The sequence below is a fragment of the Anastrepha obliqua genome, chromosome 2 (assembly GCF_027943255.1).
Source record: "Anastrepha obliqua isolate idAnaObli1 chromosome 2, idAnaObli1_1.0, whole genome shotgun sequence".
In the NCBI taxonomy this organism is placed as follows: Eukaryota; Metazoa; Arthropoda; class Insecta; order Diptera; family Tephritidae; genus Anastrepha; species Anastrepha obliqua.
Window position 1 is genome coordinate 65,106,721 of NC_072893.1, and position 26,267 is coordinate 65,132,987.

The 26,267-nt window shown below is 37.7% G+C and overlaps 3 protein-coding genes across 3 annotated transcripts; all 3 read left to right on the top strand.

Moving 5' to 3' along the window:
* The first annotated feature begins 511 nt into the window (after positions 1–511).
* LOC129239438 (uncharacterized) lies at positions 512–5,832 on the top strand. Its single transcript, XM_054874918.1, has 3 exons — positions 512–637; positions 706–869; positions 4,587–5,832. The coding sequence occupies exons 1-3, from the start codon at positions 565–567 to the stop codon at positions 5,718–5,720; spliced, it is 1,371 nt and encodes a 456-aa protein (XP_054730893.1). The 5' UTR covers positions 512–564; the 3' UTR covers positions 5,721–5,832.
* An 8,921-nt stretch (positions 5,833–14,753) lies between these two features.
* Positions 14,754–15,187, top strand: LOC129238175 (uncharacterized; the record flags this gene model as incomplete). Its single annotated transcript, XM_054873209.1, has 2 exons — positions 14,754–14,862; positions 14,907–15,187. Coding segments are annotated over exons 1-2 (390 nt in total), but the record flags the coding sequence as incomplete, so codon positions are not given.
* Positions 15,188–24,138: 8,951 nt separating this feature from the next.
* On the top strand, positions 24,139–25,660 carry LOC129239637 (arabinose-proton symporter-like). The gene is made up of 3 exons (XM_054875300.1): positions 24,139–24,214; positions 24,269–24,432; positions 24,524–25,660. Exons 1-3 carry the CDS (start codon positions 24,139–24,141, stop codon positions 25,658–25,660), a joined length of 1,377 nt encoding a protein of 458 aa, XP_054731275.1.
* Positions 25,661–26,267: the final 607 nt, after the last annotated feature.

Below are 26,267 nucleotides of genomic sequence, written 5' to 3' on the forward strand. Positions count from 1 at the left end.
GATGATGCCGAATGTAACCGTTTAGAAAAAATCTTATGTGAACTTAATTAAAGTTTAATATTTTACTTTATATTAATTTATTTTACTTTGATTTCAACCACACTGTTTGGCTCAGTGTACATTCCCCGAAATTAATATAGTTTAGTGCTTCCTATCAATTTTCAATTAGAGTCTTATGCAAAATACATTTCTTGTTGGCAGACGTGCAGAAAAGTCACTAGGATTCAGTGTTCAGCTTAAATGTAATCAGTAAAAAGGATTTAAGGTATTTAGCATAAAATCAGAACTACAATGAACTCTGACGTTTGCTGCATTCTTTAACCAATGTTGTTAACTATCAAAATATTGGCAGGCGTTTCCATGTGTCGCTATACTTTTTGTACTTACACAGATAAACGAACAAAAAAAAAATAAAAAGGCATTTATATAAGAAGACTACCGAACTGACTATCAGTTCTTTTTTCACGCTTGCGGTGGTAGCAACTAGCTAAGCTGCCCTTACCAGCTCGCTAACGGGTGGCATAACAGTTTTTATAGTAGAGACTTTCTTCCTTGCCCATAAAGATGACCGTAGAAAACGTGAATAGTTACAGCCGCTTGTGGGTGGATCGCCCACAAACGTTAGCGGTCATATCGGGTACGTAGTTGTTGTTACGTTTCGTTGTTGTCAAGTGAAGTGAAGTAATGCGATAATTTTTTGTACAGATTTCTTCATCTTCATGACTGGTGGCATGAATCTGGCTGTCAGCGTCGGTTGGTCAAAAAGTGAATACACTCAACAGTTCCGTATCTGTTGGTATATTGGCGTAGCGATTGGTGCCTTCATTGCTCCGCCACTTGTCCAGTGGAAGCGCAAGCGGTTGTTTATTGTAAGTTATACGAATTTTTAGGTTATTGAGTTTAAATTTTTTAAAAAAGATGGGTTTTCCAAAAGGTTACATATACTTAGGGATTGTATTGTGTAGGAAGACCAGAACTTAATTCGGTAATACTACTAGTTAAAAGTGTACCATCTAAAGAAAGAAAAAGGGAAAGAGAGTGACCACAATTATTAAATGATTAATCATCAAATGCTTAATACCGAGCTTTGGAAAATTATCTCAAGTATAAAGGAAGTGAATAGTGAAACTGTAGAGGTCTTAGATAATTTGAAAAGATCGTTTCGGCATCCAAAGAGCTATAAGATGATATCAAATCTTACCTCTTAGACTTTTATCTGAAATTGTTCTATTAAGAATGAAAGAAAACTGCGACTTGGTTCATGTGAGCCTCCAACCGAACCCTGGTCAAAGGATTACCATGACTTTTCTGGTTGGGTTCAGCTCTTGCTAAAAGTTTACCTGAGCGCAAGCAAAGGAAAGTAATCCTCATGTGCCATTTGCTATAAATAAAATCATTCCAAGGCTGCTGAGTCCACTTGGGATTGCTTACAGGTCAAATATACTGCACCAATCTGGTTGCTAGATGTTACTATTAGTAGCGCTCCTCGTAAAATAAATCTTCAATTCTGCCATGCCAATTCAAGTGATTTGCGCCTAGATTCCCTTTACCTTTATTCAAAATATTCCACCTCACCGAAACGGAAGTTAAAAGAGTGATTGTGGTCAAAAAACGGATTGAGAAAGACGCTGGTGCAATCTGGTACATTTTCGCTGTGAAGAAGTTGAAGCTTCATGGGATTGCTGAAAGCCACCACGTAGACCTATTGTCCTTAGTGTTACCAGATAGAGCTAGACCTCTACGTTTCTCTATAGCAGACATCTTGCAATAAGGCTGCTTTTGTGAATCTAAGTAAACTCTCAAGCTCTAAACCTGAGACGCATTTAATTGTTGCTCTATCATTTGACATTTTATCGCAACAAGTTGTCATATCCACAGGTTACGTAAAGTGCCAGAGTAGTGAGAGTGCAGCGAGGAAAACCGAAAACTATTCAGGCATTATAACGGTCAAAAATTATTTTCCTAGAGAGGTTTGCTTTCATTTAAAGATCGTTTCCTTTAAATTTTATTTTACAGCCTGGAAATCTGTTTTGAATAAAAGACCGATTTATTGGGTCTCTCTCTCGCAGTAAAAGTTTCCCATTCAAGTCAAGTTGGTTTCTTGGCCCTCTCTCTCTCTGTCTCTCTGTCTGACTTAACGTGCATATTTCGCCACTGAAAGTTAAGTGTGCTCGCCTAAGAACTTTATCACTCAAATTTTGTTGAAATTTGATGAAGATGCTCTTCTACACTGCGTTAAATAACTACAGCATAGGAGCCTATGAAAAGTTTGGACATTTATTTCTTATTTTATTTATTTTATTTTGTTGTTTCTCTTTTAATTCCAATAATTTTCTTATGAAAATATATGTAGCTCGTTCTAGTAAAAAAAATATAAAATTTTCATCAAAATTTCACACTTCTAAATCAAAGTTTTAAAAAATATTTCGTAAAAACAGTTTTATAGTCCATTAAATTTTAGCATAATAAAGTACAGATTCTAAGTAACTAATAAATTGCGTAAATGTTTGACATTTTTTTTTTTGCTGACAATGTTGGGTGTTTTCTTCCATGCACAAAAAACAGTCGAGCATTCGCTGTATGTAGAAAATGCACAAAAGCGCAAAAAAAAAAAAAAAATTGTCAAAAATAAACTCGATTTTGAGCGACTTAAAATTCGCCTTTTATTGTATCAAAATTCAATGGGCCATAATATTCCATAATTGAAATTTATTTTTAAATTCTGATTAAAATATGTGAAATCTCGAATGGTATCCGTGATACATATAGGGATTAAAATTTCTGAATTTCTGAACTGTTAAAATCTTTTAATTTGAAGTAAAATTCTTGTCATTTTGAGAGATCACAAAGATAAATGTGTCTATAGAATTTTTTTTCGTACTTTCGGATAAAAAATTTAAAACGAAATCTGGAACATTAATACAAATAATAAAATAAAAAAAAAACTTTTTAAACAAAATTTAACAAAATTGGGAAAATGAAAAAAAAAAATTAAAAATAAAAATTAGAAACAAAAAATTAAAGAAACTAAAAAAAAATGTAAATTAAAATAATAAAATGAAAACAAAAAAAAATTAAAAATAAAAATTAAACAAATACAAAAAATTTGTTTTTTATTCCGACAAAAAATTTAAAACAAAATTGAAAGAATTAAAAAAAAAAACAAATATCAAATAAGAAACCAAAAATTTATTTTTTTAATAAAAAAATTATTTTTTTATTCCTAACGTTTTTTTATTTTATTTTGTTATTTTTAGTTTTAATTTTTTTTTTCTTCATTCTCCCCATTTTGTTTTAGAAGTTTTATAGGAAAGTACGAACAAATTTTTTTTTTTCATTTTTTTAATTATGTTCAAATAAACGCTTGCCGTTTTCCCATAAAAGCAGAACAATCAAGGCAAATTGAACAGGTAGTAGCAGTAGAGCAATCGTGGGATGCCACTTTAATAGCATGACTGTCTTAGCTGGTCTTGCAATAGACCATCCAGTGAAATAAATTTTATTACTTCAACGCGGATAATATGTAATAAAGGTGCCTAAATCATTTAAAAATTGTCGGTAAAGCATCGACCTTTAGGGACACCCTACAAAAAATGTCCAACGTTTTAAAATCACAGATCTACAGAGGACAACAAACATCACCAAACGTACCAATTAATAGATTAACAAACTTAGCGAGCGAAGGATCGATTGTTGGATGACTTGTGTGGCATGTAGCGACATCTATGAGGACAGAGCTCATCTACAGCTAATGTTGCAAAGCGCTGACAAAATAAAAATAAAAATTAGTATGTAGTGCTTTCAGCTGAGTAAAACGGCCATCTTCATTTGCGAAAAATTCCGCCGCTCTAAGACCAAATCAAGCAGTCAGGCGCTCAGAATTCAACGTATTTTCTACTTCAAATACTACCATATGCGTGACTTTACCAAATCTGGCTGGCTTAGCAGCCGCAGTCATCTACAATATTTTATCTTTTATCAGAGAGACGAAGTGGTTTCACCACATTGGGAATTAAAGGGAGAGCTTGAAGTAAAACTAGAGGTATCATGATGGACCTTTTATCCCATACAAGGAAATGAACTCAAAGTAAATAGTAACCCATCTTGAGGCCTATATGCAGACTTCTCCTCAGGCTGGTGCGGCTAATGTTGAGTAGCGAAATTTTATGATGAGTTGGTGCTCTCGTGCTTAGACGCAGACTATTGGAAATACCAGCAGAATTCCTGGTTTATCGAACCGGACAATAAACCGACGGGATAGCTCACGTGCCTATTCGCTGACTTCACTCAGTAATTTAGCTCTCTAAATTTCCCATTCTTGTGTGAACACTACGCCCACTATGACAGAAAGTTTCAATTATTTCCAGTTTCACCACCAGTTTCAAGCGAATGATTTTGATTCGAAATAAAAGTTTTAGCTAAATTTCAGTAAGCATGCGATTTAAATATTTCGACTTTTTTCTTGGGTACAACTGCAGCGAAAACAAAAATGCACACAAAAACGTTTGTTTTGAAAGTTACGTCAATTAATTTAATTATGTTTTAATTTTTAATAATCCTATTTTTTATACCTAACTCCTTTGCAGATACTTCCCAACATCCTAGTCGCCGCTTCGGCCATTATCGCAGTCTCAGGCTACCAGTATCTGGGCGTACTAATCGCATCTCGTTATATTGACGGCATTTGTATTGGACTTGCCACAGTATCCTTTATAACGCACGTCAGTGAAATTTCCTCTGAACACCGTCGTGGTTTCTGTTTAGCTTTCGAACAAATCGGCCTCGCTATTGGTGTCTACATTCAAATGCTCTACACCGCACTCTGGATAACTGGGACTAACTTTAGCCCAAATCTTCTCATGGGCCTGTGCAATCTATTCTTCGGCTGTGTTGCTGCCTTTATGACATATACCCAAGTCGACTCGCCCGTTTTCCATATGCGAAAAGCTGATGAACCTAACGCTGTAGCCTGTGTAAATATTCTTTACCAGCCACCAATCATGACCGAAAACAAACAAGATATAATCACCGAAATCAAAATGTATGTGGCCATGAACACTACGATGTCAGTGGGCAAAAGTATATTGAAGGGATTGATGCCACTGATCAAAATGATAATCTATCGCAGCATGCTCTCGTTCATCATAGCGCTGCCGATTATGTTGGCGCTAAATAATGGTGGATTGGTGAGTGCACCAAACGTTATCAATTGGCATCCGATACTGTACGGATTTCTCGGCCTGCTCGGCCCCGTTGTGGGATCGACGACACTGGGTGGCATAGGACGCAAATGGTTGAGCTTGGGAGCTTTGGCAGTCGCAGGAGGCATGTTTCTCGGCGTGGGTATAATCTATCATGAAAAGTCAAATATGACAAATGACGTAAAAATGTCAATGGTTTGTGCCCTGCTGATGATCGCTCAATTTCTTGGCGGCATTTTCGCGCCCAGTACGACAGTTTACCTCGGCGAGGCATTCCCACTCAAGGTGAAACCCTATTTCATTGGAATTTGTGTGATTGTGCAAAATATTGTTGGATTGATTATAGTTGTCACATTCAACTACGATTCGTACAACGAGTTTGTTTTCTGCATCACCGTGGGCGTAATTATGATTTTTTTCGCTATTGTTTTCTGCTTCACGCTGCCAGAAACCAGAAAAACGAAACTGCGTGAGGCACAAGAACAATTCGCGTATTTCTTTAATTTTAAGATATCGTAATTCATAAGTTGTGAGCGGTCAGAACAGCTTTTTTAGAGGAATTTTGTAATTTTATAAAGCTTTCGTAGCAATAAAACTGTGCTTAGCATTCGTCTGACTAATTTTGAAAAGCCTTTTAACAGTGTTTTTGCCACTGCGAAATAGAACTGTGCATTCGCGTAAACGATTTCTAAAAACTTTTGTTGAGTGTTTTTATCATTTAATAATAATAATTTCATAACCATAAAACTGTGCTCAGCACTCGCTTAACTGATTATTTAAAGCTCGGCGAAAATATTGCTGTTGCGAAAGCTTTATTCAACATATATTCAAAGCTTTCTCTATTGCTCTGCGAAAGTATTACTATTGTGAAAGCTTTATTTAATTTAAATTAAAGCTTTTACTTCAGCGACATTATAGAAAAATTAAAAAGAGCGATTATTTGTTATATTTAACTTAAAGTTTTATATTTCATTATTTTACTCGATTTAAAATTATAGCAATTTTCGTATATATTAAGTTTATATAAATATTATTTTATAAGCATCACGAAGCATATCTATTGTTATTTTTAGAGTATTGTATTTTTATGAAAAACTATTCCATAAGTTCGAATTATGAGTATAACAAAAAAAAAAATATTAAAATAAAATACGAAAATAATATATAAAAAAATATTAAATCTTAGTCAGCTTGTGAATGAAAGATATAATTGTCCTTAGTCATAATTTCATGATAATATGTCGGCTCTATGGCGGAAGTTTGCCAAATGACCTTTAATTTTACAGCTCATTTTGCAATGCCCAGAAACTCATTTTCGTTCCCCAAAAACTTTCTAAGCCCCAGAATCAATATATTCAAAGTTTAGCTAAAGTGACCTTTAAATTTGAAGTTAGGATTAAAGTAAAGTAAAGCGAGGTGAAGTAAATTCAACTAATGTACATATAATATGTACATGAATAAAAGGTGTCCGCCAAACCTGAATGGTGTGAGACTATTATTCGCAGGTGTACGGCTTCGAAACCCCATGCAATGGCAAAGACAATGGCTAACCTCTGGGTGTATTTCTGCCATGAGAAAGCTCCTCATAAAGGATCCATCTGCCGTTTGGAGGGGGAATAGAACTGTAGGTCCCTCCGATTGTGAAAAACAAATCATAGACGCATACCTCAAAAAGGAGGAGGAGGAACTCAGCCAAGCAGCCACAAAGGATGTAAAGGTTTGATCTTTTGAAAAAAATGATCTGTTCGCTCGATTAGTGATTCAATGAGAAAAGTGGTCCAGGCTCACCACATTACCGGAGGTAGTAAATTTATCTAGTCAGACAGTTGGAAAAGTGAAAAAAGTTTAAGTTCACTTAAAGTTTAAGAAAAGTTTATCGGCTCGCTTAGTAAAGCGAACTTTACTGGTTCGAAAAGAAAACTCGCCCAGACTCACAAAATTCCCTCAGCGAGTAAATATATCTGTGTAACAGTTAAAAAAGAGAAAAAAAGTTTGGAAGAGTCTATCTGCTCACTAAGTAAAGCTCACTTTAAGAAGAGAAAATTGTCTCGCCTTGTCGTCGCTCCGGAACTGGTAAATTTACCTAGTCAGGCAGTTGAAAAAACGTAAAGAGTTAAAGGACACCTTTTAGTTAGTTATTGGCCCACATCGACAAAAGCTCATTTTACTGAGTAGAAAAAAAAAACAGCCATACAACTAAATATCTTTGCTCCCAATACATTTTTCGAAAACTTTTTAAACCAGCCTGCATACGTAGTTTAAATCAAAAACAAGAAGTTTAAATCAAAAACAAGAAGATCTAAAGAATTTCCTCTCGTTGTTCTTGTTGCGAATGTAGCAAATGTAGCAGCAATCCTCAATATAACCGCGGAGTTTCGCCAAGTGTCACCCTCTTCACAGTTTGGCTCGATATTTCTAAAGATCAAAAAGCATGAAATGTCGATAGGCACCCTCCTGTGTGCTTTCAGGGACCACCAGGTTACAAGGCTACTACAAAGATGATGATAAGCGTGCCTGTTGTTGAGTCTACTGCACCATCTCGCACAGAGTTAAGATGTCGCTGAGTGATACGCATTTGACTGAAAGCATGCTGAGGACCGGTCTAACCACATCATTTCGTTATAGTGCGCGCCTGAATTTTATAAACATGACTCATTTTGCTCTATGATGGGTAGCTGCTACTGCATTCACTTCTTCTTATCAAATAATGGGTTCTACTTCTATCAGTGGCATTAAAAACTCGCTCAACTTAATTTGCTGCATTTAAAATGTCTCCGCTTATCAGCGTGTGACAGCGCCTAATTCCACGCTTCATTTGCATTTGATCGCTCAGTGTGTGTGTGACTATTTTTTAATACAATTACTTTAAATTTCAAAATGACAAATATTTTATCAAAAAGGTGTGCTAGTACATAAATATATATGCATATATTTACATATAAAATATCATATGGCCTTTTATTTATACCGACAAAAGCGAATTTTTCTTTAAGCCATATATTTTAGCGGCTAGTAAGGCTTAATAAAAATGTTTATGCTGAAAAGCTCATATAATTCTCAATATTATCCTTTAAAGTAATTTTGTTTTTGCTTATACTTTTGAAGTTGCAAAAGCATTTGCCAACTGACGCCAACCTATCTTATCAACGAACTGATATGTAACCCATGATACGCTTTCTAAATTTAAATGTATGGGTATAGTCTACGATGTACAGAACTCAGAGGTGTGCCAAACATCACACCTTTAACCGGCTCTCAGCGATTTTGAAGGAATCAGCAGATTTGCTGAGATTGGTGATACACGAAAAAAGTCAACGCAGCCATTACTTATGATTGGGCGAGTGTGTGGATGCGTGTGAAACGAGCCGGCGTATGAAATACCGTATCCCTGTCTGAAATGCCGTATCCCCGATGACGTAGCAGCCCAAGTTACACTAGTAATTAACCTTGTAATGCATCATTTTTGGGTAAACACGATGTAGAGAATACAGAAGATAGTTTCTACCGAAAACTGCTACTTTATTTTTAGCGAGTTTGACAATTGACTGACGTCCGTTTAGAAAAAAAAAACGTTTGTGTGTAAATCTATGCAAGTGCATATATATGTGTGTACGATGCATCGATTATTCTTGACATTCTACTCACTTTCGATTATTCTTTCTATTCTTTTTCTTCGCTTATTTTGTGTACTGACGTCACGGCTCATGTGAGCGCGCAATCTTGTGTTCTATCATTCCTCATAGGTATGCGATATACACACAAAATTGGCTACGTTATTAACAGCTATAAAAAAGCTTGCGGGCTAAAGCTTTTTCCCTTCTGCACGATCGTAAATAATACAACTTTATAATTGTCAATAATAAAAACGCACTCAATGTCCGTAAATATGTATTTGTAGAAGATAAATACACTCAAAGCGCCGCAACCAAGTTTATGAGCAGCAGGTGCCTTCTGATACTAGTAGCCAATATTAGTTCTGACGATTCAAGGTTTATATTCGAGCTACTGCACACTAAAGTCTTTTTATCGGCCGATAGTTAAGTTGAGTTGAACTGCAAATGCGTACACTGGCCTGGTTTGTCATGATAGTCCGTAAGCCAGCGACAGATTTTCACGACCAATTTCCTCTCAGTCGATAATTCGTAAAATGACTCGGATAGTTGCATTATGAAGCATTGTGAACGTCAGCTGCGGCTCCGAGGGTGGGTTGAGCAGTTATAGCCACCCTCGCACGTAAAAAAAAAAATTATTTTTAGTCATTTCCTCCCGATTAAAACATTGATCAAATTAAAGTTAGACTAATATTTTGAAGAAATAAAATTGTCAGCTGATTATAAAGTGGTGGATTATACGTCAGCTGGTCACACAAATATGAAAAAAAAAAATATTTTTTCAGTGATTTCCTCCCAAACGAAAATTTATCAGATGATAGTTTATGTATTGTTTTTAATAAATAAATAAGTCAGCTGGCTATATGTAGGTGGAATGTGCGTCAGCTGATGCCCTGAAGGTGTAACGTAGGAGCTAGTCGGAAACATTTACAGCATTACAGCCAGTAAATGTATCAGCTGACGAGTTTTCCCCCAACATACTGCCAGCTGATTTGTTTTATTACTTACAGGATTATTTCAACAATCCGTACAAACATTTTTTTTCGGGAGGAAATGACGTGTTTGAAGTTATTCAACATTACATTTAATGTGCAAGCTGAAATGTATAATTTTATGGCAATGTTTCGATTCAATCAATTTTTTTATGGGAACTTTCCGATTCTTAAGAATAGAAATATTATAAATAAATATTTTGTTAAGCAAATCAACTAATTTATAATTTTTCAGTACTTAAATTAATAATGTTTAAGATTTAATACAAAAAGTTATTTAATTATATTTGGTAATTTAATCATTTTCATTTTCGCTTCTGCTCATCTCACTTTCTTCTCTTTCTGACTCACTGTCAGAGTCGCTGTCAGAGCTGTTTTCCACCATGTCTTCATTATCGTCATCTGTTTAAAAATACAAAAAATAATTTAGGATACATGTTTAAAAAAAAATAAAATTAAAAAAAAATTCTTACCTTCTTCTGATTGAGTTATTTGATCAATAGATGTTGGTAACTGAGTACCAGAAAACCACATGAATTCATATCTGTTATTTATTTCTACCCAGCCATAGTCAGAAGGCTCATTGACAGTTGGTACTTTCAGGTGTGCTTGAGACCAAATTTCCGAAATATAACACGTCCTTAGAAAATGATTATATAATTCCGTTTTGCACGGCGGAAGAGATGAGCCATCAATACCTTTCTTAGGTAATCGAAACGAATTGTCATTATCAAGAAATTTGTATGTCTTTTGAAACAATGCTACTCTCGCCTCATTTATAAATTTTAATCGTTTCAAACCATATACATTATATACAAACTCTTGTATATAGTCAAAAAAGTCAAGTTTCTTCTCAGATAGTTGTGACAATTGAATGAAACATTCAGTGAATTCTTCAGATTTTGACATTATTGAAAATGCGTGGAAAATTATTTTTGTTTCGGCTTCTTCGTGAGCTGGACACGAAAGTGTTTTTTCTACCGTTTTTACCACTTTAGAATCTGTAACTACGTACTTAAAACAATCGTCAGCATTGACATAAATTATTTTATTATTAATATATGGTGCCACATAATTTTCTTCCCAATTTTCAATAAAAAACTGTACAAGTGCTTTTTTAAAGTTGGTATTTTTTAACTCAATTGAAAAATCTTTTTTTCGCACTTGATCTGGACCATCGATACGGAAGTTTACTTGTTCCATACCTCGGAGTTTATGCTCAGTGTCTTTAATCGATGGGAAAATGTATCTATCAAAGGCAATGATAATGACTTTTGCTCTGTTTGCACTAATCATTTGCAATAGTTTTTTTGAAATGTTTCCAATTTTTGCCTTCTGACTATGGCTGGGTAGAAAGAAGAATTTTTTTTTAATTTTATTTTTTTTTAACATGTATCCTAAATTATTTTTTGTATTTTTAAACAGATGACGATAATGAAGACATGGTGGAAAACAGCTCTGACAGCGACTCTGACAGTGAGTCAGAAAGAGAAGAAAGTGAGATGAGCAGAAGCGAAAATGAAAATGATTAAATTACCAAATATAATTAAATAACTTTTTGTATTAAATCTTAAACATTATTAATTTAAGTACTGAAAAATTATAAATTAGTTGATTTGCTTAACAAAATATTTATTTATAATATTTCTATTCTTAAGAATCGGAAAGTTCCCATAAAAAAATTGATTGAATCGAAACATTGCCATAAAATTATACATTTCAGCTTGCACATTAAATGTAATGTTGAATAACTTCAAACACGTCATTTCCTCCCGAAAAAAAATGTTTGTACGGATTGTTGAAATAATCCTGTAAGTAATAAAACAAATCAGCTGGCAGTATGTTGGGGGAAAACTCGTCAGCTGATACATTTACTGGCTGTAATGCTGTAAATGTTTCCGACTAGCTCCTACGTTACACCTTCAGGGCATCAGCTGACGCACATTCCACCTACATATAGCCAGCTGACTTATTTATTTATTAAAAACAATACATAAACTATCATCTGATAAATTTTCGTTTGGGAGGAAATCACTGAAAAAATATTTTTTTTTTCATATTTGTGTGACCAGCTGACGTATAATCCACCACTTTATAATCAGCTGACAATTTTATTTCTTCAAAATATTAGTCTAACTTTAATTTGATCAATGTTTTAATCGGGAGGAAATGACTAAAAATAATTTTTTTTTTTACGTGCGAGGGTGGCTATAACTGCTCAACCCACCCTCGGAGCCGCAGCTGACGTTCACAATGCTTCATAATGCAACTATCCGAGTCATTTTACGAATTATCGACTGAGAGGAAATGACTGACAAAAATTAGCACCTGGCTCACGGACTATGAGTACGCCCACTACCTGACTAACAGCCGTTCGATGATGATGAGGAATGCCACTTTTAATTTATAAGTAAATGTTGCCGTGAAAAGTTATCACTGCTCTTATTCGGCGAAGAAAAATCATTAAAAAGACAAGGAATACCTTAGTATTGCATGTATTCCACCAATTTTCAATTTTATTCCAACTATTTGGTTTCAATGTCGAATTTACGTAACATTTTTACAAAATATTCTGATATATACAGAGCTTTCCGCAAATGTAAACTATCGTTCGACTAAAATAAAAAGTGTCAAATTGGAGGTACTTTTTTCAATATGGGTTTTTTGACAGATGACTTGGGACTGCTGTAAAACTAAATACATATTTTTTTCAGTATTCATTGACATTTCATCATGGAAAGACTTACGCCTCGACAACCTTTGCAACTCGTTACATTTAATTGCATTACAAAAATCAATGCTCTGTGAAAAGTGTTCATCGCGCGCTCAGGACAGCGTATGGTGTTTAGTGATGAAGTCCATTTTTGGCTTGTTGACTGTGTCAATAAGCAAAATTGCTGTATTTGGGCTGAAAAGCAACCCGCAGACATTCAAGAACAGTCATTACATCCATTAAAAACAGCCGTTTGGTGCGGCCTATGGGCAAAGACAAGGCTGGCGCCAATGTAACAGTAAATGGCGACCTCTATCGCGCCATTATAAACGACTTTTTAATGCCGGAAAGCGAAGCCCGTGATCTTGGTTTCAACAAGACGGCGCTACTTGCCATGCATATCGTGAAACAATGGATTTACTGCGTCGGGTAGCAATTTATAACTCGTCTCGGACCAGTGGATTGGTCGATTGCCCAACCAGATCGTGTGATGTCACACCTTTGGACTTTTTTTGTGTAGTATATAAGTTCTTAATGCTTTGTGGATAAACCAGCTTCGGTTGAGGTATTGGAAGCCAACATTACTAAAGTTATTCACGAGAGACCGACCAAAGTCTTTGAGAGAGTCACTCAATATTGGTGTTTACGGTTGGCCGAATTACGGCGCAGTTGCGGTCAACACTTGAATGGGATTATCTTTAAAAATTAAATGTCATGAATGGTTCTACACAAAAATAATAAAGATTGTCCAATCAATTCAAATTTTCGTTCTTTTATTTCAATTTAAAATCCGATACCTTTAAATTGATCACCCTTTATTATATTAGGGAAATCAGCACCATTGAACCGCATCAGATTGCACTTCAAACATTTTAGTCGGCCGATAGTGAGTAGTTACATTGCGCGCTCTACATTAAGCTTCTAGCGATTTAACACGCCGACTATTCTATTGACTGAGACAATCTCTGTAGCAGTGGTATCACTTACACCCTTAAGCTCGGAAACATTCAAACACGTCATTCATAAAGTTCAAGCCTTTATCAGCCTTCTTTTTCCCCAAGAAATTTTGAGTAAGTGCCACAAATCCCTTCTACACGCGCTTTTCGAATCGACTCTTACGTGGCGTGGCAAGTTAAGTTTTTTAAATTTAGTTATAACTGGGGAACCGAAATTGGTTTGCATAGCATACTCATATGTGTGCTAGCAAAGAGGGATCCTTACTTTAGTTCCCGTTGCTTTTGTTTTCCTTTGTAATGGCATCACAGAGGACGAATTTGATTTTTCGCCTCTTTTTTGGGCAACCATTTAACCTGACCTAGTTTCCGTCAATGTTTGAAGTCGATTGCAAGTTTGATTTGTATTTTATGCTTGTTTTTCCAGACTATCTTTCTCACTGGCATTCCGCTATTAAAAGCGGTCACCACTCTGCAGGCAATGGTAAGCCTCCGAGTGTATTGCTGCTATGAAAATAGCTCCTAATAAACCCATCTCCCGTTCAGAGGTGGGTTGAAACTGTTTTTTTTTTTCATAGGCATTTTGGTACCTCGCACCCTCAAGTGGCTATCCTGTTTATTTTCATTACCTCTCGTCGCGGGACTACCGTAAAATATTACATCGCGGAGAGGGAAGGCGATTAGCCATCGCTGCTGTGGCTCAGACTTTCTAGATGCCTCGTCTCTTTCATAGTCTCGGCAACTAAGTTGCATGGCCAAATCCACTATTCCTTCGAGCGCAGCATATGTTACACGAATGTTTCCAGCGAAGGAAGTTCTCCAAAAGCTCTATGGAATTTTTCTTTTTTTTCTTCTATAACGTTTTCGTCGCAGTAATCTCAATAGGGATAGTCGGCGTGGTTGAACCAGTGCATATAAGCTTTTAAGCAGCCATGTCCACTCAATAACTGGGTCAAATAAAAGTTCACTTCTTCATGTGGCCTCGTTAGGCAAAGTTTTAGGTTGGGCAGCTTCCATTGCTAGTATATCCAGCGGGTATATGTGTATGTCAGAATTTACTACGGTTGCATCGTCGGACACCGAAAATATCGAAAGTATGATACATGCTGCATTTTGTTCGCCTAAACAGGTGCACCATAGAAAACGATATTAGCCAGGAGCTGGCGGCGATTTTGTTTTAGTCCTCCTACGCTTACCATCAGCGCTGTTACAGTTGTGGATGCTCTTTTGTTGGCATACTCGAGGTGTACTTTGACAGAACATCGAAGTCGCGACTGAGAACAATGGTTATCATGGTTTTGGCGGCATTATTCACCGAGAACTACAGGGAAAAGAGATCGGAAGAGAGGCGTCTCTTCAGACGCAAGAAGCGAGAACAGGAGAAGCGTGAGCGTGAGCTGCTAGAGGAGTACAACAAGTCAAGCGTCTGACACAAGGTTTCAAGACCGGAGCATCAGCCTGCAGAGATAAAAACGGAAATCTGGTTATGGATACACAGTCCACACCGGGCATATGGAGGGAACACTTCTGCTATTTACTTGCTGGCGATGACGCACACAATTCCGACCCAGTAGAAGATGACCCGATACCGCCAATCGACGATAATTTGGACGTTCCACCACCTAGCCATGCCGAAGTCAGAGTTGCCATTCAGCGGCTCAAGAATAACAAAGCGGCTGGCGCTGACGGCTTGCCCGCTGAATTGTTCAAGACTGGCGGCGATGTGCTGATAGGGAGCATGCATCAGCTCATTTGCAAAATATGGCTAGCAGAAAGCATGCCCGACGATTGGAGTCTCAGTGTCCTTTGTCCTGTACTGAAGAAGGGTGACCCGACGATCTGCACCAACTACCGGTCCTGTCTAGCGTCCTATGTGGAAGACTTAAGCCGTTTGCCAACACACTGATCGGGCCTTATCAGTGCGGCTTCAGAAGTGGTAAGTCCACCATCGACCAGATTTTCACATTACGCCAAATCCTGGAAAAGACCCATGAAAAGCAAGTCGACACCCATCATCTTTTTGTCGACTATAAAGCTGCATTCGATAGCCCGATAAGGGATTGCCTGTACGCCACCATGTCTGAGTTCGGTATACCAGCGAAGCTCATACGGCTTTGCAGAATGACGTTGAGCAACACAACCAGCTCCGTCAAGGTAGGAAATAACCTCTCCGAGCCGTTCAGTACCGTTCGAGGTTTCAGACAAGGCGGTCCACTGTCATGCAACCTCTTCAACTTCGTGATGGAAGGGGTGCTCCGAAAAGCAGGTGTGCATCGTAATGGCACTATTTTCTACAAATGTGTCCAGCTCCTTGCGTACGCCGATGATATTGACATTATCGGCCGCTTTAAGCGAGATGTCACGGCTGCGTTTTCTGCTATCGAGAAGGAATCATCCCGAGTGGGTCTGGCGGTGAACGAGGGTAAAACGAAGTATATACTGTCTACAACGCGGAACACACGGTGTGTAGGAACGCACGTCATTGCGGACAACTATACTTTCGAAGTTGTGCCAGAATTTATTTATCTTGGCACCGCCGTGAACAGGAACAACGATGTCAGCCTGGAGATCAAACGGAGAATCACTCTTGCTAATAGGTGTTACTATGGGCTAAGTAAGCAATTGAGTAGTCAAGCCCTCTCTCGCATGACCAAACTGACACTTTACAAGACGCTCATCATACCCGTGCTGCTTTATGGCGCAGAGGCATGGGTAGTGTCACAAAGCGATGCAGCTGCTCTTGGGGTGTTCGAGAGAAAAGTTCTTCGTAAGATCTTCGGTCCTGTGCGCGTTGGCGAAGACTACCGTTCAAGAATGAACCACGAGCTGTATGAGCTCTACGCCCACATTGACGTAGTTCAACGCATCGCCATCCAACGCCTGCGTTGGCTAGGGCATGTCGTGCGTATGGATGAAGAAGCTCCAGCAAAGAAGGTGTTAGAGGGCGAAGTCCAAGGGAGCCGACGCAGAGGAAGACCATTGCTCCGGTGGAAAGACCAGGTGGAGGAAACCCTATGCTCGCTTGGTATACAGAATTCGAGAAGGCGCGCGCGGAGCAGAGGCGCCTGGAGAGAGCTAGTGAGGTCGGCCGTAACTCGGTAACGGGTTGTTATGGCCACCTAAGTAAGTAAGTAAGTATTAACCGAGAATATGTGTTTAGCAGGAGGACCAAACAATTCTTAGTTGACATGCTGGAGTAGTTGAGTGACGCAAAAAAAAAAAAGAATTTATGCATTGATCACAGCGGTGAGTCAGCTTTTAGAGGTGAGTTTTCTTGATGTACGCTGCTCACTATAGTAGTTGGTGGTTAAGCAATTTTACCTATTACACCCACTAGTTTATTTATTTTGCTACTTGAGGAGTGGTCTCTACCAACACATAAATGTATAAGGTTGTCAAAAAAGTCTTGCGGTATTTTTATTGAATTTTCAATTGTTCATAAAATTGGTTATAATAATGCAATTTAAGTCAAATATGCGCCGTTTTGTTCGATGACGAGTTCCCAACGAGATGCCAACTTCATAATGCCCCTCTTATAGAAGCTCGCTTCCCTATTGTCAAAAAACTCGGAGAGCCAATTTTCATAGGACTCTCTTGTGGACAACTTCCGACTACCAAGCTCGTTCGCCATGGACAGAAATAGGTGGTAATCACTTGGTGCGAGATCCGGACTATACGGTGGATCCAAAAGAACCTCCCATCCGAGCTCCCGGAGCTTCTGGCGCGTCACCAAAGATGTGTGTGGCGTGGTCCTGATGGAAGACAATTCGGCCTCTGTTGATCAAAGATGGCCTCTTCGGCATGAGTGCTGCATTCAAGCGGTCCAGTTGTTGGCAGTACAGGTCCGGATGGAGCGTTTGGCCAAAGGGGAGCAGCTCATAGTGGATGATTCCCTGCCAATCCCACCAAACACACAGAAGAACCTTCCTGGCCGTCAATCCAGGCTTGGCCACCGTCTGGGCAGCTTCACCGCTTTTCGACCACGACCGTTTGCGCTTCACGTTGTCGTAAGTGACCCACTTTTCATCGCCAGTCACCATCCGCTTCAAAAACGGGTCGATTTTGTTGCGATTCAGAAGCGATTCGCATGCATCCATACGGGCAAAAATGTTTTTTGCGTCAAGTCGTGTGGCACCCATACATCGAGCTTCTTTTTGAATCCAAGCTTCTTCAAATGGTTTATAACGGTTTGATGACTCATGCCCAGCTCTTGGCCAATGCTACGGCTGCTACTATGCCGGTCTCTTTCGATCAATTCAATTTTAGCGCAATTTTCGACGACAGGCCTTCCGGACCGTGGCGCATCTTCGATCACCTCTGCACCAGAACGAAAACGTTGAAACCATCGTTGTGCGGTGGAAATGGAAACTGTATCGGGTCCATAAACTGCACAAATTTTATTGGCAGCATGAGATGCATTTTTGCCTTTATCGTAGTAGTACTGTAAAATATGCCGTATTTTCTCCATATTTTGCTCCATGTTTGCGTCGCTATAACTCACGAACGACTAAAAGCAAACAACAATTATTCAAACACGTGTTAGCACGTGAAAAGAGCTTTCCAAAAAGCTCTAGCGTGAACCGATGCGACGAATACAACTAGAACTACGCGCTTGCAAAGACAAGCTTGCGGAAATACCGCAAGACTTTTTTGACAACCTTATATATACAAAGTACAGTCCTCAACTGTCGTAAAATTTTATTTTAAATTTAGTAGTGGTTTTCTTTAAACTCTTCTTACAAATCGCACTTCTGCCCGAATAGAATCTCCAAAAATTGGTTCATTCACGTTTCTGATTCATACACGAAAAAAGTACCGAAATATGGATTTAGTTACCTCTTCTTTTGAGAAATCCCCACGAAAATATCACAAATTTACTTATCTTGGTACTTTTTGTATTTAAGCATTTGAGCTTATGTACGTACACCTGCGTTCAAAATTTTAACAGCATGACGGAGTTTAATTATTTTTGTGTATACTTTGTTTACTATTATAAAGGGTTTTTCAATAAGGGGGGGTAGATGTTGAAATGGAATAAAATGGCGCTTGCTGTGTGGCACGTAGCACCGTCCTGCTGGAACCACATGTCGTCTAGGTCCATATGGTTCAATATGGGCCATAAGAAATTGGAAGGGCCACCACGTCTACCGACAAATGGGCGCAATGCGCGCAACGTTTGCGTTAATGAACACTCATTTTGATAATAAAGTTTTATCATTTGAACGTGCTGTTCAATAGTGTAACTTGCCATGATGATTTGGCATAAACAACTGAATAATAAACAAAAGATTTGACAGATGTCACCAAAACAAAATGGCTGGCACAGGGCGCCAAAATCGAACTGCGAAGAACAGTTATTTAAAATAATAAGCGAACAAACAAAGCAAATGGCTTGAAAATTCGTTAGAACGCTACTAAAGTACTCATCAAATGCTATTTAAACATATCGAGGAGTTCGGCGGGTTTTGAATTTCATACGGCAGAGGAGCTCGGAGTTCCCGGCCCCAAACACATGAAAATTGTTTCACACCACTTTTATACGTTCTTACCTTGAGTATGCCACTATTATTTGGTGATTGTGTCATCAGTTCCCAATAAATATAATGGGCAACATTAAAAAAAGTATTTCTTAAGTATGCTTTGCGGTCGTAAAGACTAACTGAAACTCTTTCTTCTCGAGCTTGATTTGTCTTTCTCTAATGTTGTTTTCATTAACCTTGTGAAATCTTGTATACAATTTTATTTAATTTGTGTAGAAGAAGGAGCTCGGACAAACACCAAGGGTTTACTTGTAAGTATTAGAAGAAGAAGAAACAAGTAGAGAAGATTGTCCCATAAAAATGTTCTATCAAAATGATCGGAACGACGATCTTAGTCGATTTAGCCGTGTCTGTTTATCAGTCCATCTCACTTTATGATTATTTATATTTGAGATATTGAATAGGCTTACTTCTAACCACCTCACTTTCCTTTTTGCGGGATAAATTTACCGCAAATAAAATATGTCTAAATGAAACCTTTGAGGATTGAAATGTTCTACAAAAATCTTTTTCAGAAACTATCAATAAAAGCTAAATTCGTTCTACTGTGTAATGTGTGAATTCCCAGTGGTATACAGGTAGTGCAATATTTTTGATTTTTATCAATAATTTATATAATATAATTCCGGGAACTTCATGTTGGCCCGTTTACGATAATAATAATGAATCAAAGAGAAGATTATGTGCATACATACATATAGGTATATGATACATGATACCGTGTTGACAGAAGAGCATTCCATATCATTACAAAAACAATTTCCCAATCAGATATGCGGTGTACTATCAGTGGAATTAGTTCAATTTTTGATAAAGAAAAAACCCCTTTCACAGAAAAAGTAGCACCACAATTTTAGTGCAATAAAAAGTGGTAAGAGTAAACAATTTATGTGCCGCAAAATATTTTGTTTTTGATTTCCTTATTATGCTACATAATTTTTTAAACAAGCCCAGTCCAACTGCGGGTGATGGGATTAATTAATGAGTAAATGAATGAGATTTGACATTAGTTTCATTAAAATCAATAGAAAAACAATTTTCTTATAATACAAGTCAACTTACAAATGGCAACGAGCCGCTGTGCCCTGTTACTCGGTTCCTTTTTTGATACCTAAGTGAATGTCTCTGATTTCACCTTAAACTGCATTTCATTTCTCACTCCTAAAATGGTTTGAGTTTCACTTATCAGCTAGGCGTTGTGTGATTACTACTCTTGGTGTGCTGTCAAACCATTTTATTGTCACATCACGTGAATAATATCCATCTATGGTGTTTAAAGGGACGGCTCTTTTTAAAAACAAAGATGGCTCTTCTTAAACTTTAAAATAACCTTTGAGGCTCCTTTTTTATCTCACGATTCTCGGGTTTTGTTAATTAGTTTGAGTTCTTTGGAAAATAGACAAATTGTCCTTTCCTTGAGACTTATCTACAACGTAGTTAATGGCATCACTGATTGCCATGCTTGACTTTTGACTGATAAGATTTAGGAGAAACTTATAAAACCATTTATATAGTACAAGCAATAAACTTAGTTGCTCGCGCGAAAAGAACGAACTGGCAACTTACAGATCTAGTACTATTTTGTGGCCTAGGAAGAGAAGCTTCGCTATTAAAAACTTTTTTAGAGCAGAGATCAATTGGTGATTTTGCATGGCTTGTCAAGGGATGACTGCTACTAGAACTAAGTTTTTCCGCCAATTAATCTTTTATTGTTTCCCGTGGAACTTGATAACTACTGAAAAAAGTCGCACATAAATCACTCGGTTCAGGGAGATGACAATAAGCTACTTTTTCAAATATTGTAGAGGAACGCGCATACTCAGCAAGGGCACAAAAGACCATTGGGTCAAAGTGCAAACCTCATACATTCATTCATAATCGGCAAAGTGCTAGTACTCCGTAAGCATGACACTGACACCCTTCATTGAGTGTTTCGCCGAGCTCATCCTACAATTTGAGGGATGCGCTTGATATCATTCCACAAATAGTGGGACCTACGCCATCTCCGAAGGGCAGATAGTTTTTTATGAGGATCCTTCTCATGAAAGAACTACACTCGGAGGTTTGCAATTGCCTGCCGAGCGGCGTCCGCTATTACAAAAAGTTGTTTCTATCCTTTTGTATTTCATACTCGGATATTCCCGCCTAGGCACTATCGAATGGTAGTAACGCAACATCCCATTCGACTATGATGGTAGGCTCATGGCAATTACTGTGAATATAATCCATCTAACCTTCTCAGAAGGTCATTAATTTTTAACTCGGCGTACTTGATGCCAGTTCTCTGCACCGAATGTGCATTACATTCACACTCGTCCAATCAGTCCCAGTTCTGACGAAAACGAAGTGTCATTGGTTGATCTTTTTCGAATATCTCGGACACAATCCCATTTTTTTGTAACACACCACAAGTGACGTCAGGCCATCAGCTGATTCTGTCAAATTCGCAGTGAGCCGGCTAAAGGTATGATATTGGCCGCAACATTAAAAAATCATTTCACCATGAATTTTGTGTTTATTCTGACAGTTCTCGGCTGTGCTGAAAGCCACATTGAAAGAGTAGCCCAATATCAGACCGTTAACCGACTCTCAGAGAATTGCTAAGAATCAGCCGGTTGGCTGCCATGACACCTGTTTGTTTCCGAAAAACTGAGATTCACGCTCCTGCTACTTCGTTGAGAAAGTTGTCCAGGTAACATGTGAAATGTTTTGTTTAAGAAGAGGAGGAATTAAAATTAAGAATAGACAACACTAACTAATAACTTTGGCTTTTTTTCGGGCGTGAAATGGTGTTTTTTGTGTGTTCACTGCTTCTGGGCATGGCCGTTCACCACGTGCCACCGAAGAAGCTGCTTGCATCTGTCGAGTCTAATTTTCATCAAGCGCGTTGTCAAACAATGACCAGTTGAACGACAGAAGGCTTTCATGTCGAGATCATCTCTTGACATGGATCTGGTCGATAACATGGACATGATTCTCCTCTTTCTAAGGGATTTTTGAGAATTCTTTCTCGAACGACTTTTATGGCTGCACTGGTTTCAACCATGCGAGGACGACCGCTTCTTTTTTTGTCTGTCACTTAAGACATTTGGGAAAAATGTTTGATCGTAACTGATCGGCAAACAAACATTCTTGAAATATTAAGTTTTTTTCAGCAATTCGTAAATATCACTGATGCTTTCCATTTCAATTCAACCGGGCTATTCGGGTCATGTTCTTCGATTTCGATGTAACTGAAATATGTTGCTCTCTGGTCAAAATAATGAGACACGTATTTTTTTGTTCGCCCGAAAAAATTTTTTTTCAAGCTTTATCGGCAATTTTGTTTTTCGACTCAAAATCGATGTTTTTTAATAATATAAGAAAATTTTGTTTTTAAATGCTCATAACTTAGTCAAAAATGAACCGATTTTAATAATTCTGGGTTCAAAAGGATCGTCATTACTTACACGAGCGATTTCAAGTAGAAACAGTTGCAAAAAAGTAGTTGAACATGTTTTATTTTGCAAAAAACAAAAAGTGCGAAACAGTGTTTTTACTCAAAAATTCATTACTCAAAAACAACTCATTTTAGCTACTGGGCATTCAGATTAATTGAAGTTTGAGGTGTCCTCTTGATTTGGAAAAAGTTATAAAAAAAACAAAAATACACTTTTTGAAATATTGAATTTCGAAAAAATTTCAATTTTTTTTCTTTTTTGCTAAATAAAAAATTATCAACTACTTTTTTGCAATTGTTTCTATATGAAGTCGCTCGTGTAAGTATATTAATTACGATCATTTTGAACCCAGAATTATTAAAATCGGTTCATTTTTGACTAAGTTATGGGCATTTAAAAAAAATTGTTTCTTATATAATTAAAAAAAATCGAGTTTGAGCCGAAAAACAAAATTGCCGATAACTCTTGAAAAAAAATTTTTTCGGGCGAACAAAAAAATACGTGTCTCATTATTTTGACCAGAGAGCAACATATTTCAGTTACATCGAAATCGAAGAACATGACCCGAATAGCCCGGTTGAATTGAAATGGAAAGCATCCACTTACACTTTTACCCTACTTGCAATGCGATATCTCGTAAAATATCGATCAAACAATTTAAAGTTTATGCCCGTTGTCAAGGTAACATTTCACACTAAAAAACTTCTTTTGCTGTTTCTTATTTGTTAATTCCAGTTGTGAGTTGCGGGGTGTTAACAATGGAAGTCAACAAATAGGAAATTCGGTGTTTTGGATTTTACAGTTTTACTTTGATAAAGGTGAAAATGCAAGCCAGCCGCTGAAATTATGAATGGTGTAACAGCCAATTACGTGCAATTTTGGTTTCGTCGATATCGTTCAGGCATTTTTGATGTTAAAGAAAATGTCGATATGGTCGAAAATGTTGATAAAATCACAGCTTACCGGCATTTTAGTAGTCATAGCTAAAGATCGACCAGAAATCAGTTCTAAAAAGGCAAAATTTTATGCAAAAATAATGAACTTCTTTTTCCACAAATTAATATTTTCGTTAAGTACTCGGCTAAATCTATGACCACTTCTAAAAAAATAAAATAAATACTTGGCGCGTACACTTCTGTTAAGAGTTTCGTGGAGCTCCTGCTCCTATTTGTCTCGTGCGTTTTGATGTTGCTCCACAAATGGATTACAGATGGAATGGAATACAGATTTGAACCGACTCCGAATGGACAAGTGGGCTTTTCTGAGGAGTTTTTTCATGGCAGAAATAAACTCGTAGATTTAGCATTGCCTGTCGAGGAGCGACCGCTTTTAGATTGTTTCTAAATATTATTTGATGTTAATGCACGGAGATTCGAGCCTAGGCACTCCCGAATAGTTGTCATGCACCAACGAATTTCGCTACGGCGGCCTCTCCATGTCACTTAAAAAATTCGTTTTCAGTGTAACGTCGTGTAGTTAAAGAAAATGTATGCCGAATTGATTACCTCCTTTTTTTTGCTTGGTGAAGAAAAAGCAAAAAATCAACTAGCCTAGCGCAAATAAAAAAGCTTCTCTACTCAGTACTTTCGAACCCTCTTACGAGGCAGAACCACAAATGTGGTAAAAGAAAAGGTTTTTTGGCGTATTTTTTTTTCTTTTTGTTTTTTGCTTAGAGTTTATTTCACATTATGACCACAATTAACTATATAGACAGCCCTGGACAATTCTGGACAAATCAGCCGCAGTCGAATTCTTTGGTATCAGGTCAGCTATTGAATTCTTAGCAAAAAGTTACTAAAAGTTACGATTTCTTCACAGATGTTTTCGTTTTCTTAACTGGCGGCTTTCACTTAGCTGTTAGTGTGGGATGGAGCTTCTACGCATATGATTTACACTTCAAAATTTGCTGGTTTATTGGTATCGCAATTGGTTGTGTACTCGCTGCACTGCTTATCAATTGGACGCGTAGACGCTGGTTTATCGTAAGTACAATTACAGTTACAAGTCACTTGGAAAAAAATCAATACAACAACAAACACTCAAACAAGCATTCATATTCTGTCTTCTCTACAGGTCTCGCCAACATTGCTGGTCAATGTTTCAGCCATTGTGACGATCTCTGCTTGTGAGAATACGATAGCACTGATAGCTGCGCGTTATTTGAATGGCATTGCCATCGGTCTCACCACCGTCTCGTTCATCACACATGCCAGCGAAATTGCCTCAGAGTATCATCGCGGTTTTTGTTTATCTTTGGAGCAGTTTGGTCTAATAGCCGGCGCCTACGTTCAAATCTTATATACAGCGCTATGGAGTGAAGAGCTCGATTTTAACCCTTATTGCCTTCAGGGTATATTTTGCATAGTCTTCGGCGTGGTTGCATTGGCTCTGTCGTACACTTCGATCGAATCACCAGTTCTTCACTTACGCCAAGGTGATGAACCTGAGGCTCTGAATTGTGTAGTTCGTCTATACCGGCCAAAAATAATGTCGAATAGCAAACAAGTCATTTTTGACAAACTCAAAGAGTATGTGACTATCAACGAATCCATATCACCCAAAATGAGTTTGCTTTGGAGTTTAAGCCCCTTGCTGAGGGTTTTGGTATATCGTTCAATGCTTTCATTTATCGTAGCACTGCCGATAACTCAAGCCTTAATATTGTCTGAAAAAATTAGCAATGTAAGCTCAATTGTCAATTGGCCGCCTATACTCTATGGGCTGCTTGCAGTGATTGGTGCTTTGGTGGGTTGGGCAACAATGGATGCAATTGGTCGCAAGGCGGTGAGCCTATTCGCATTGTTGTGTGTTGCCGGCATGACCATTGGTGTTGGTATTATCTTTCATAATCCTATGTGGGTGATAGATAGCACCAAAATGGCAATTGCGTGCGCGCTGCTTATGATTGCCCAAATTTTCGGTGGTATATTTGCGCCAAGTACAACTGTTTATCTTGGAGAGGCGTTCCCGTTACAATGGAAACGCTTTTTCATTGCTCTCACAGTCATCGTTCAGTATATGGTGGATCTTATCATTGTATGCACTTTCACATTTACTACGCATAACGAATTTGTCTTCTGCATCAGTGCGGGTGTGATAATGTTTGTTGGAGTTGTGGTCTTCTCATTCACTATGCCAGAAACACGGAAGACCACACTGAAGGAGGCACAGGAACAATTCTCGTATGAGCTTCATTTGGAATTTCATTGAGTATTTATTTGGAACTAAAAAAAAAAACGTTTTGAATAAATATTAAAAATAAAAAAAATAAAAATAATTGGCGCGTACATTTCTGCTAGTTGTTCGGCCGAGGAGCTCCTATTTGAGGCGTGCGTCTTGATGTTGTTCTACAAATGGAGGTACCTACAGTTTCAAGCCGACTCCGAACGGTAGATATTTTTATGAGGAGCTTTTTCATGGCAGAAATACACTCGGATGTTTGCCATTGCCCGCCGAGGGGCGACCGCTATTAGGAAAAACTTTTTCTTAATTTTGGTGTTTCAACGTCATTCGAACCTACGTTCGCTCTTGATTCCGAATGATAGTCACGCACCAACCCATTCGGCTACGGCGGCCGAATTTTTTTTGAATAAATATTAGGTGAAGTAAAAAGTTCTTTCCGTGAATGGGTGAGTTTAAGAAATGACTGGATGATACGCCTTGAGGCAGCATCGAAAGTCTTCATGTTTTTGGAAATACGAGCACAAATAAGAAGGTGTTCATATATTTGAGCCATGTTGCATTACTAGCATTTTTTGGAGTCTTAAATTTTTAAGCTCACGTGATTTTTATATAATAATTTGAAATGTAACAGTAT

Bases quoted from the DNA above. Each gene is read 5' to 3' on its own strand.
- LOC129239438 (XM_054874918.1), top strand. From the start codon at position 565: ATGACCGTAGAAAACGTGAATAGTTACAGCCGCTTGTGGGTGGATCGC. The intron at 638-705 runs GTACGTAGTTGT...TTTTTTGTACAG, and splicing joins AACGTTAGCGGTCATATCGG to ATTTCTTCATCTTCATGACT. The intron at 870-4,586 runs GTAAGTTATACG...ACTCCTTTGCAG, and splicing joins AGCGCAAGCGGTTGTTTATT to ATACTTCCCAACATCCTAGT.
- LOC129239637 (XM_054875300.1), top strand. From the start codon at position 24,139: ATGACCACAATTAACTATATAGACAGCCCTGGACAATTCTGGACAAAT. The intron at 24,215-24,268 runs GTCAGCTATTGA...ATTTCTTCACAG, and splicing joins GTCGAATTCTTTGGTATCAG to ATGTTTTCGTTTTCTTAACT. The intron at 24,433-24,523 runs GTAAGTACAATT...TCTTCTCTACAG, and splicing joins CGCGTAGACGCTGGTTTATC to GTCTCGCCAACATTGCTGGT.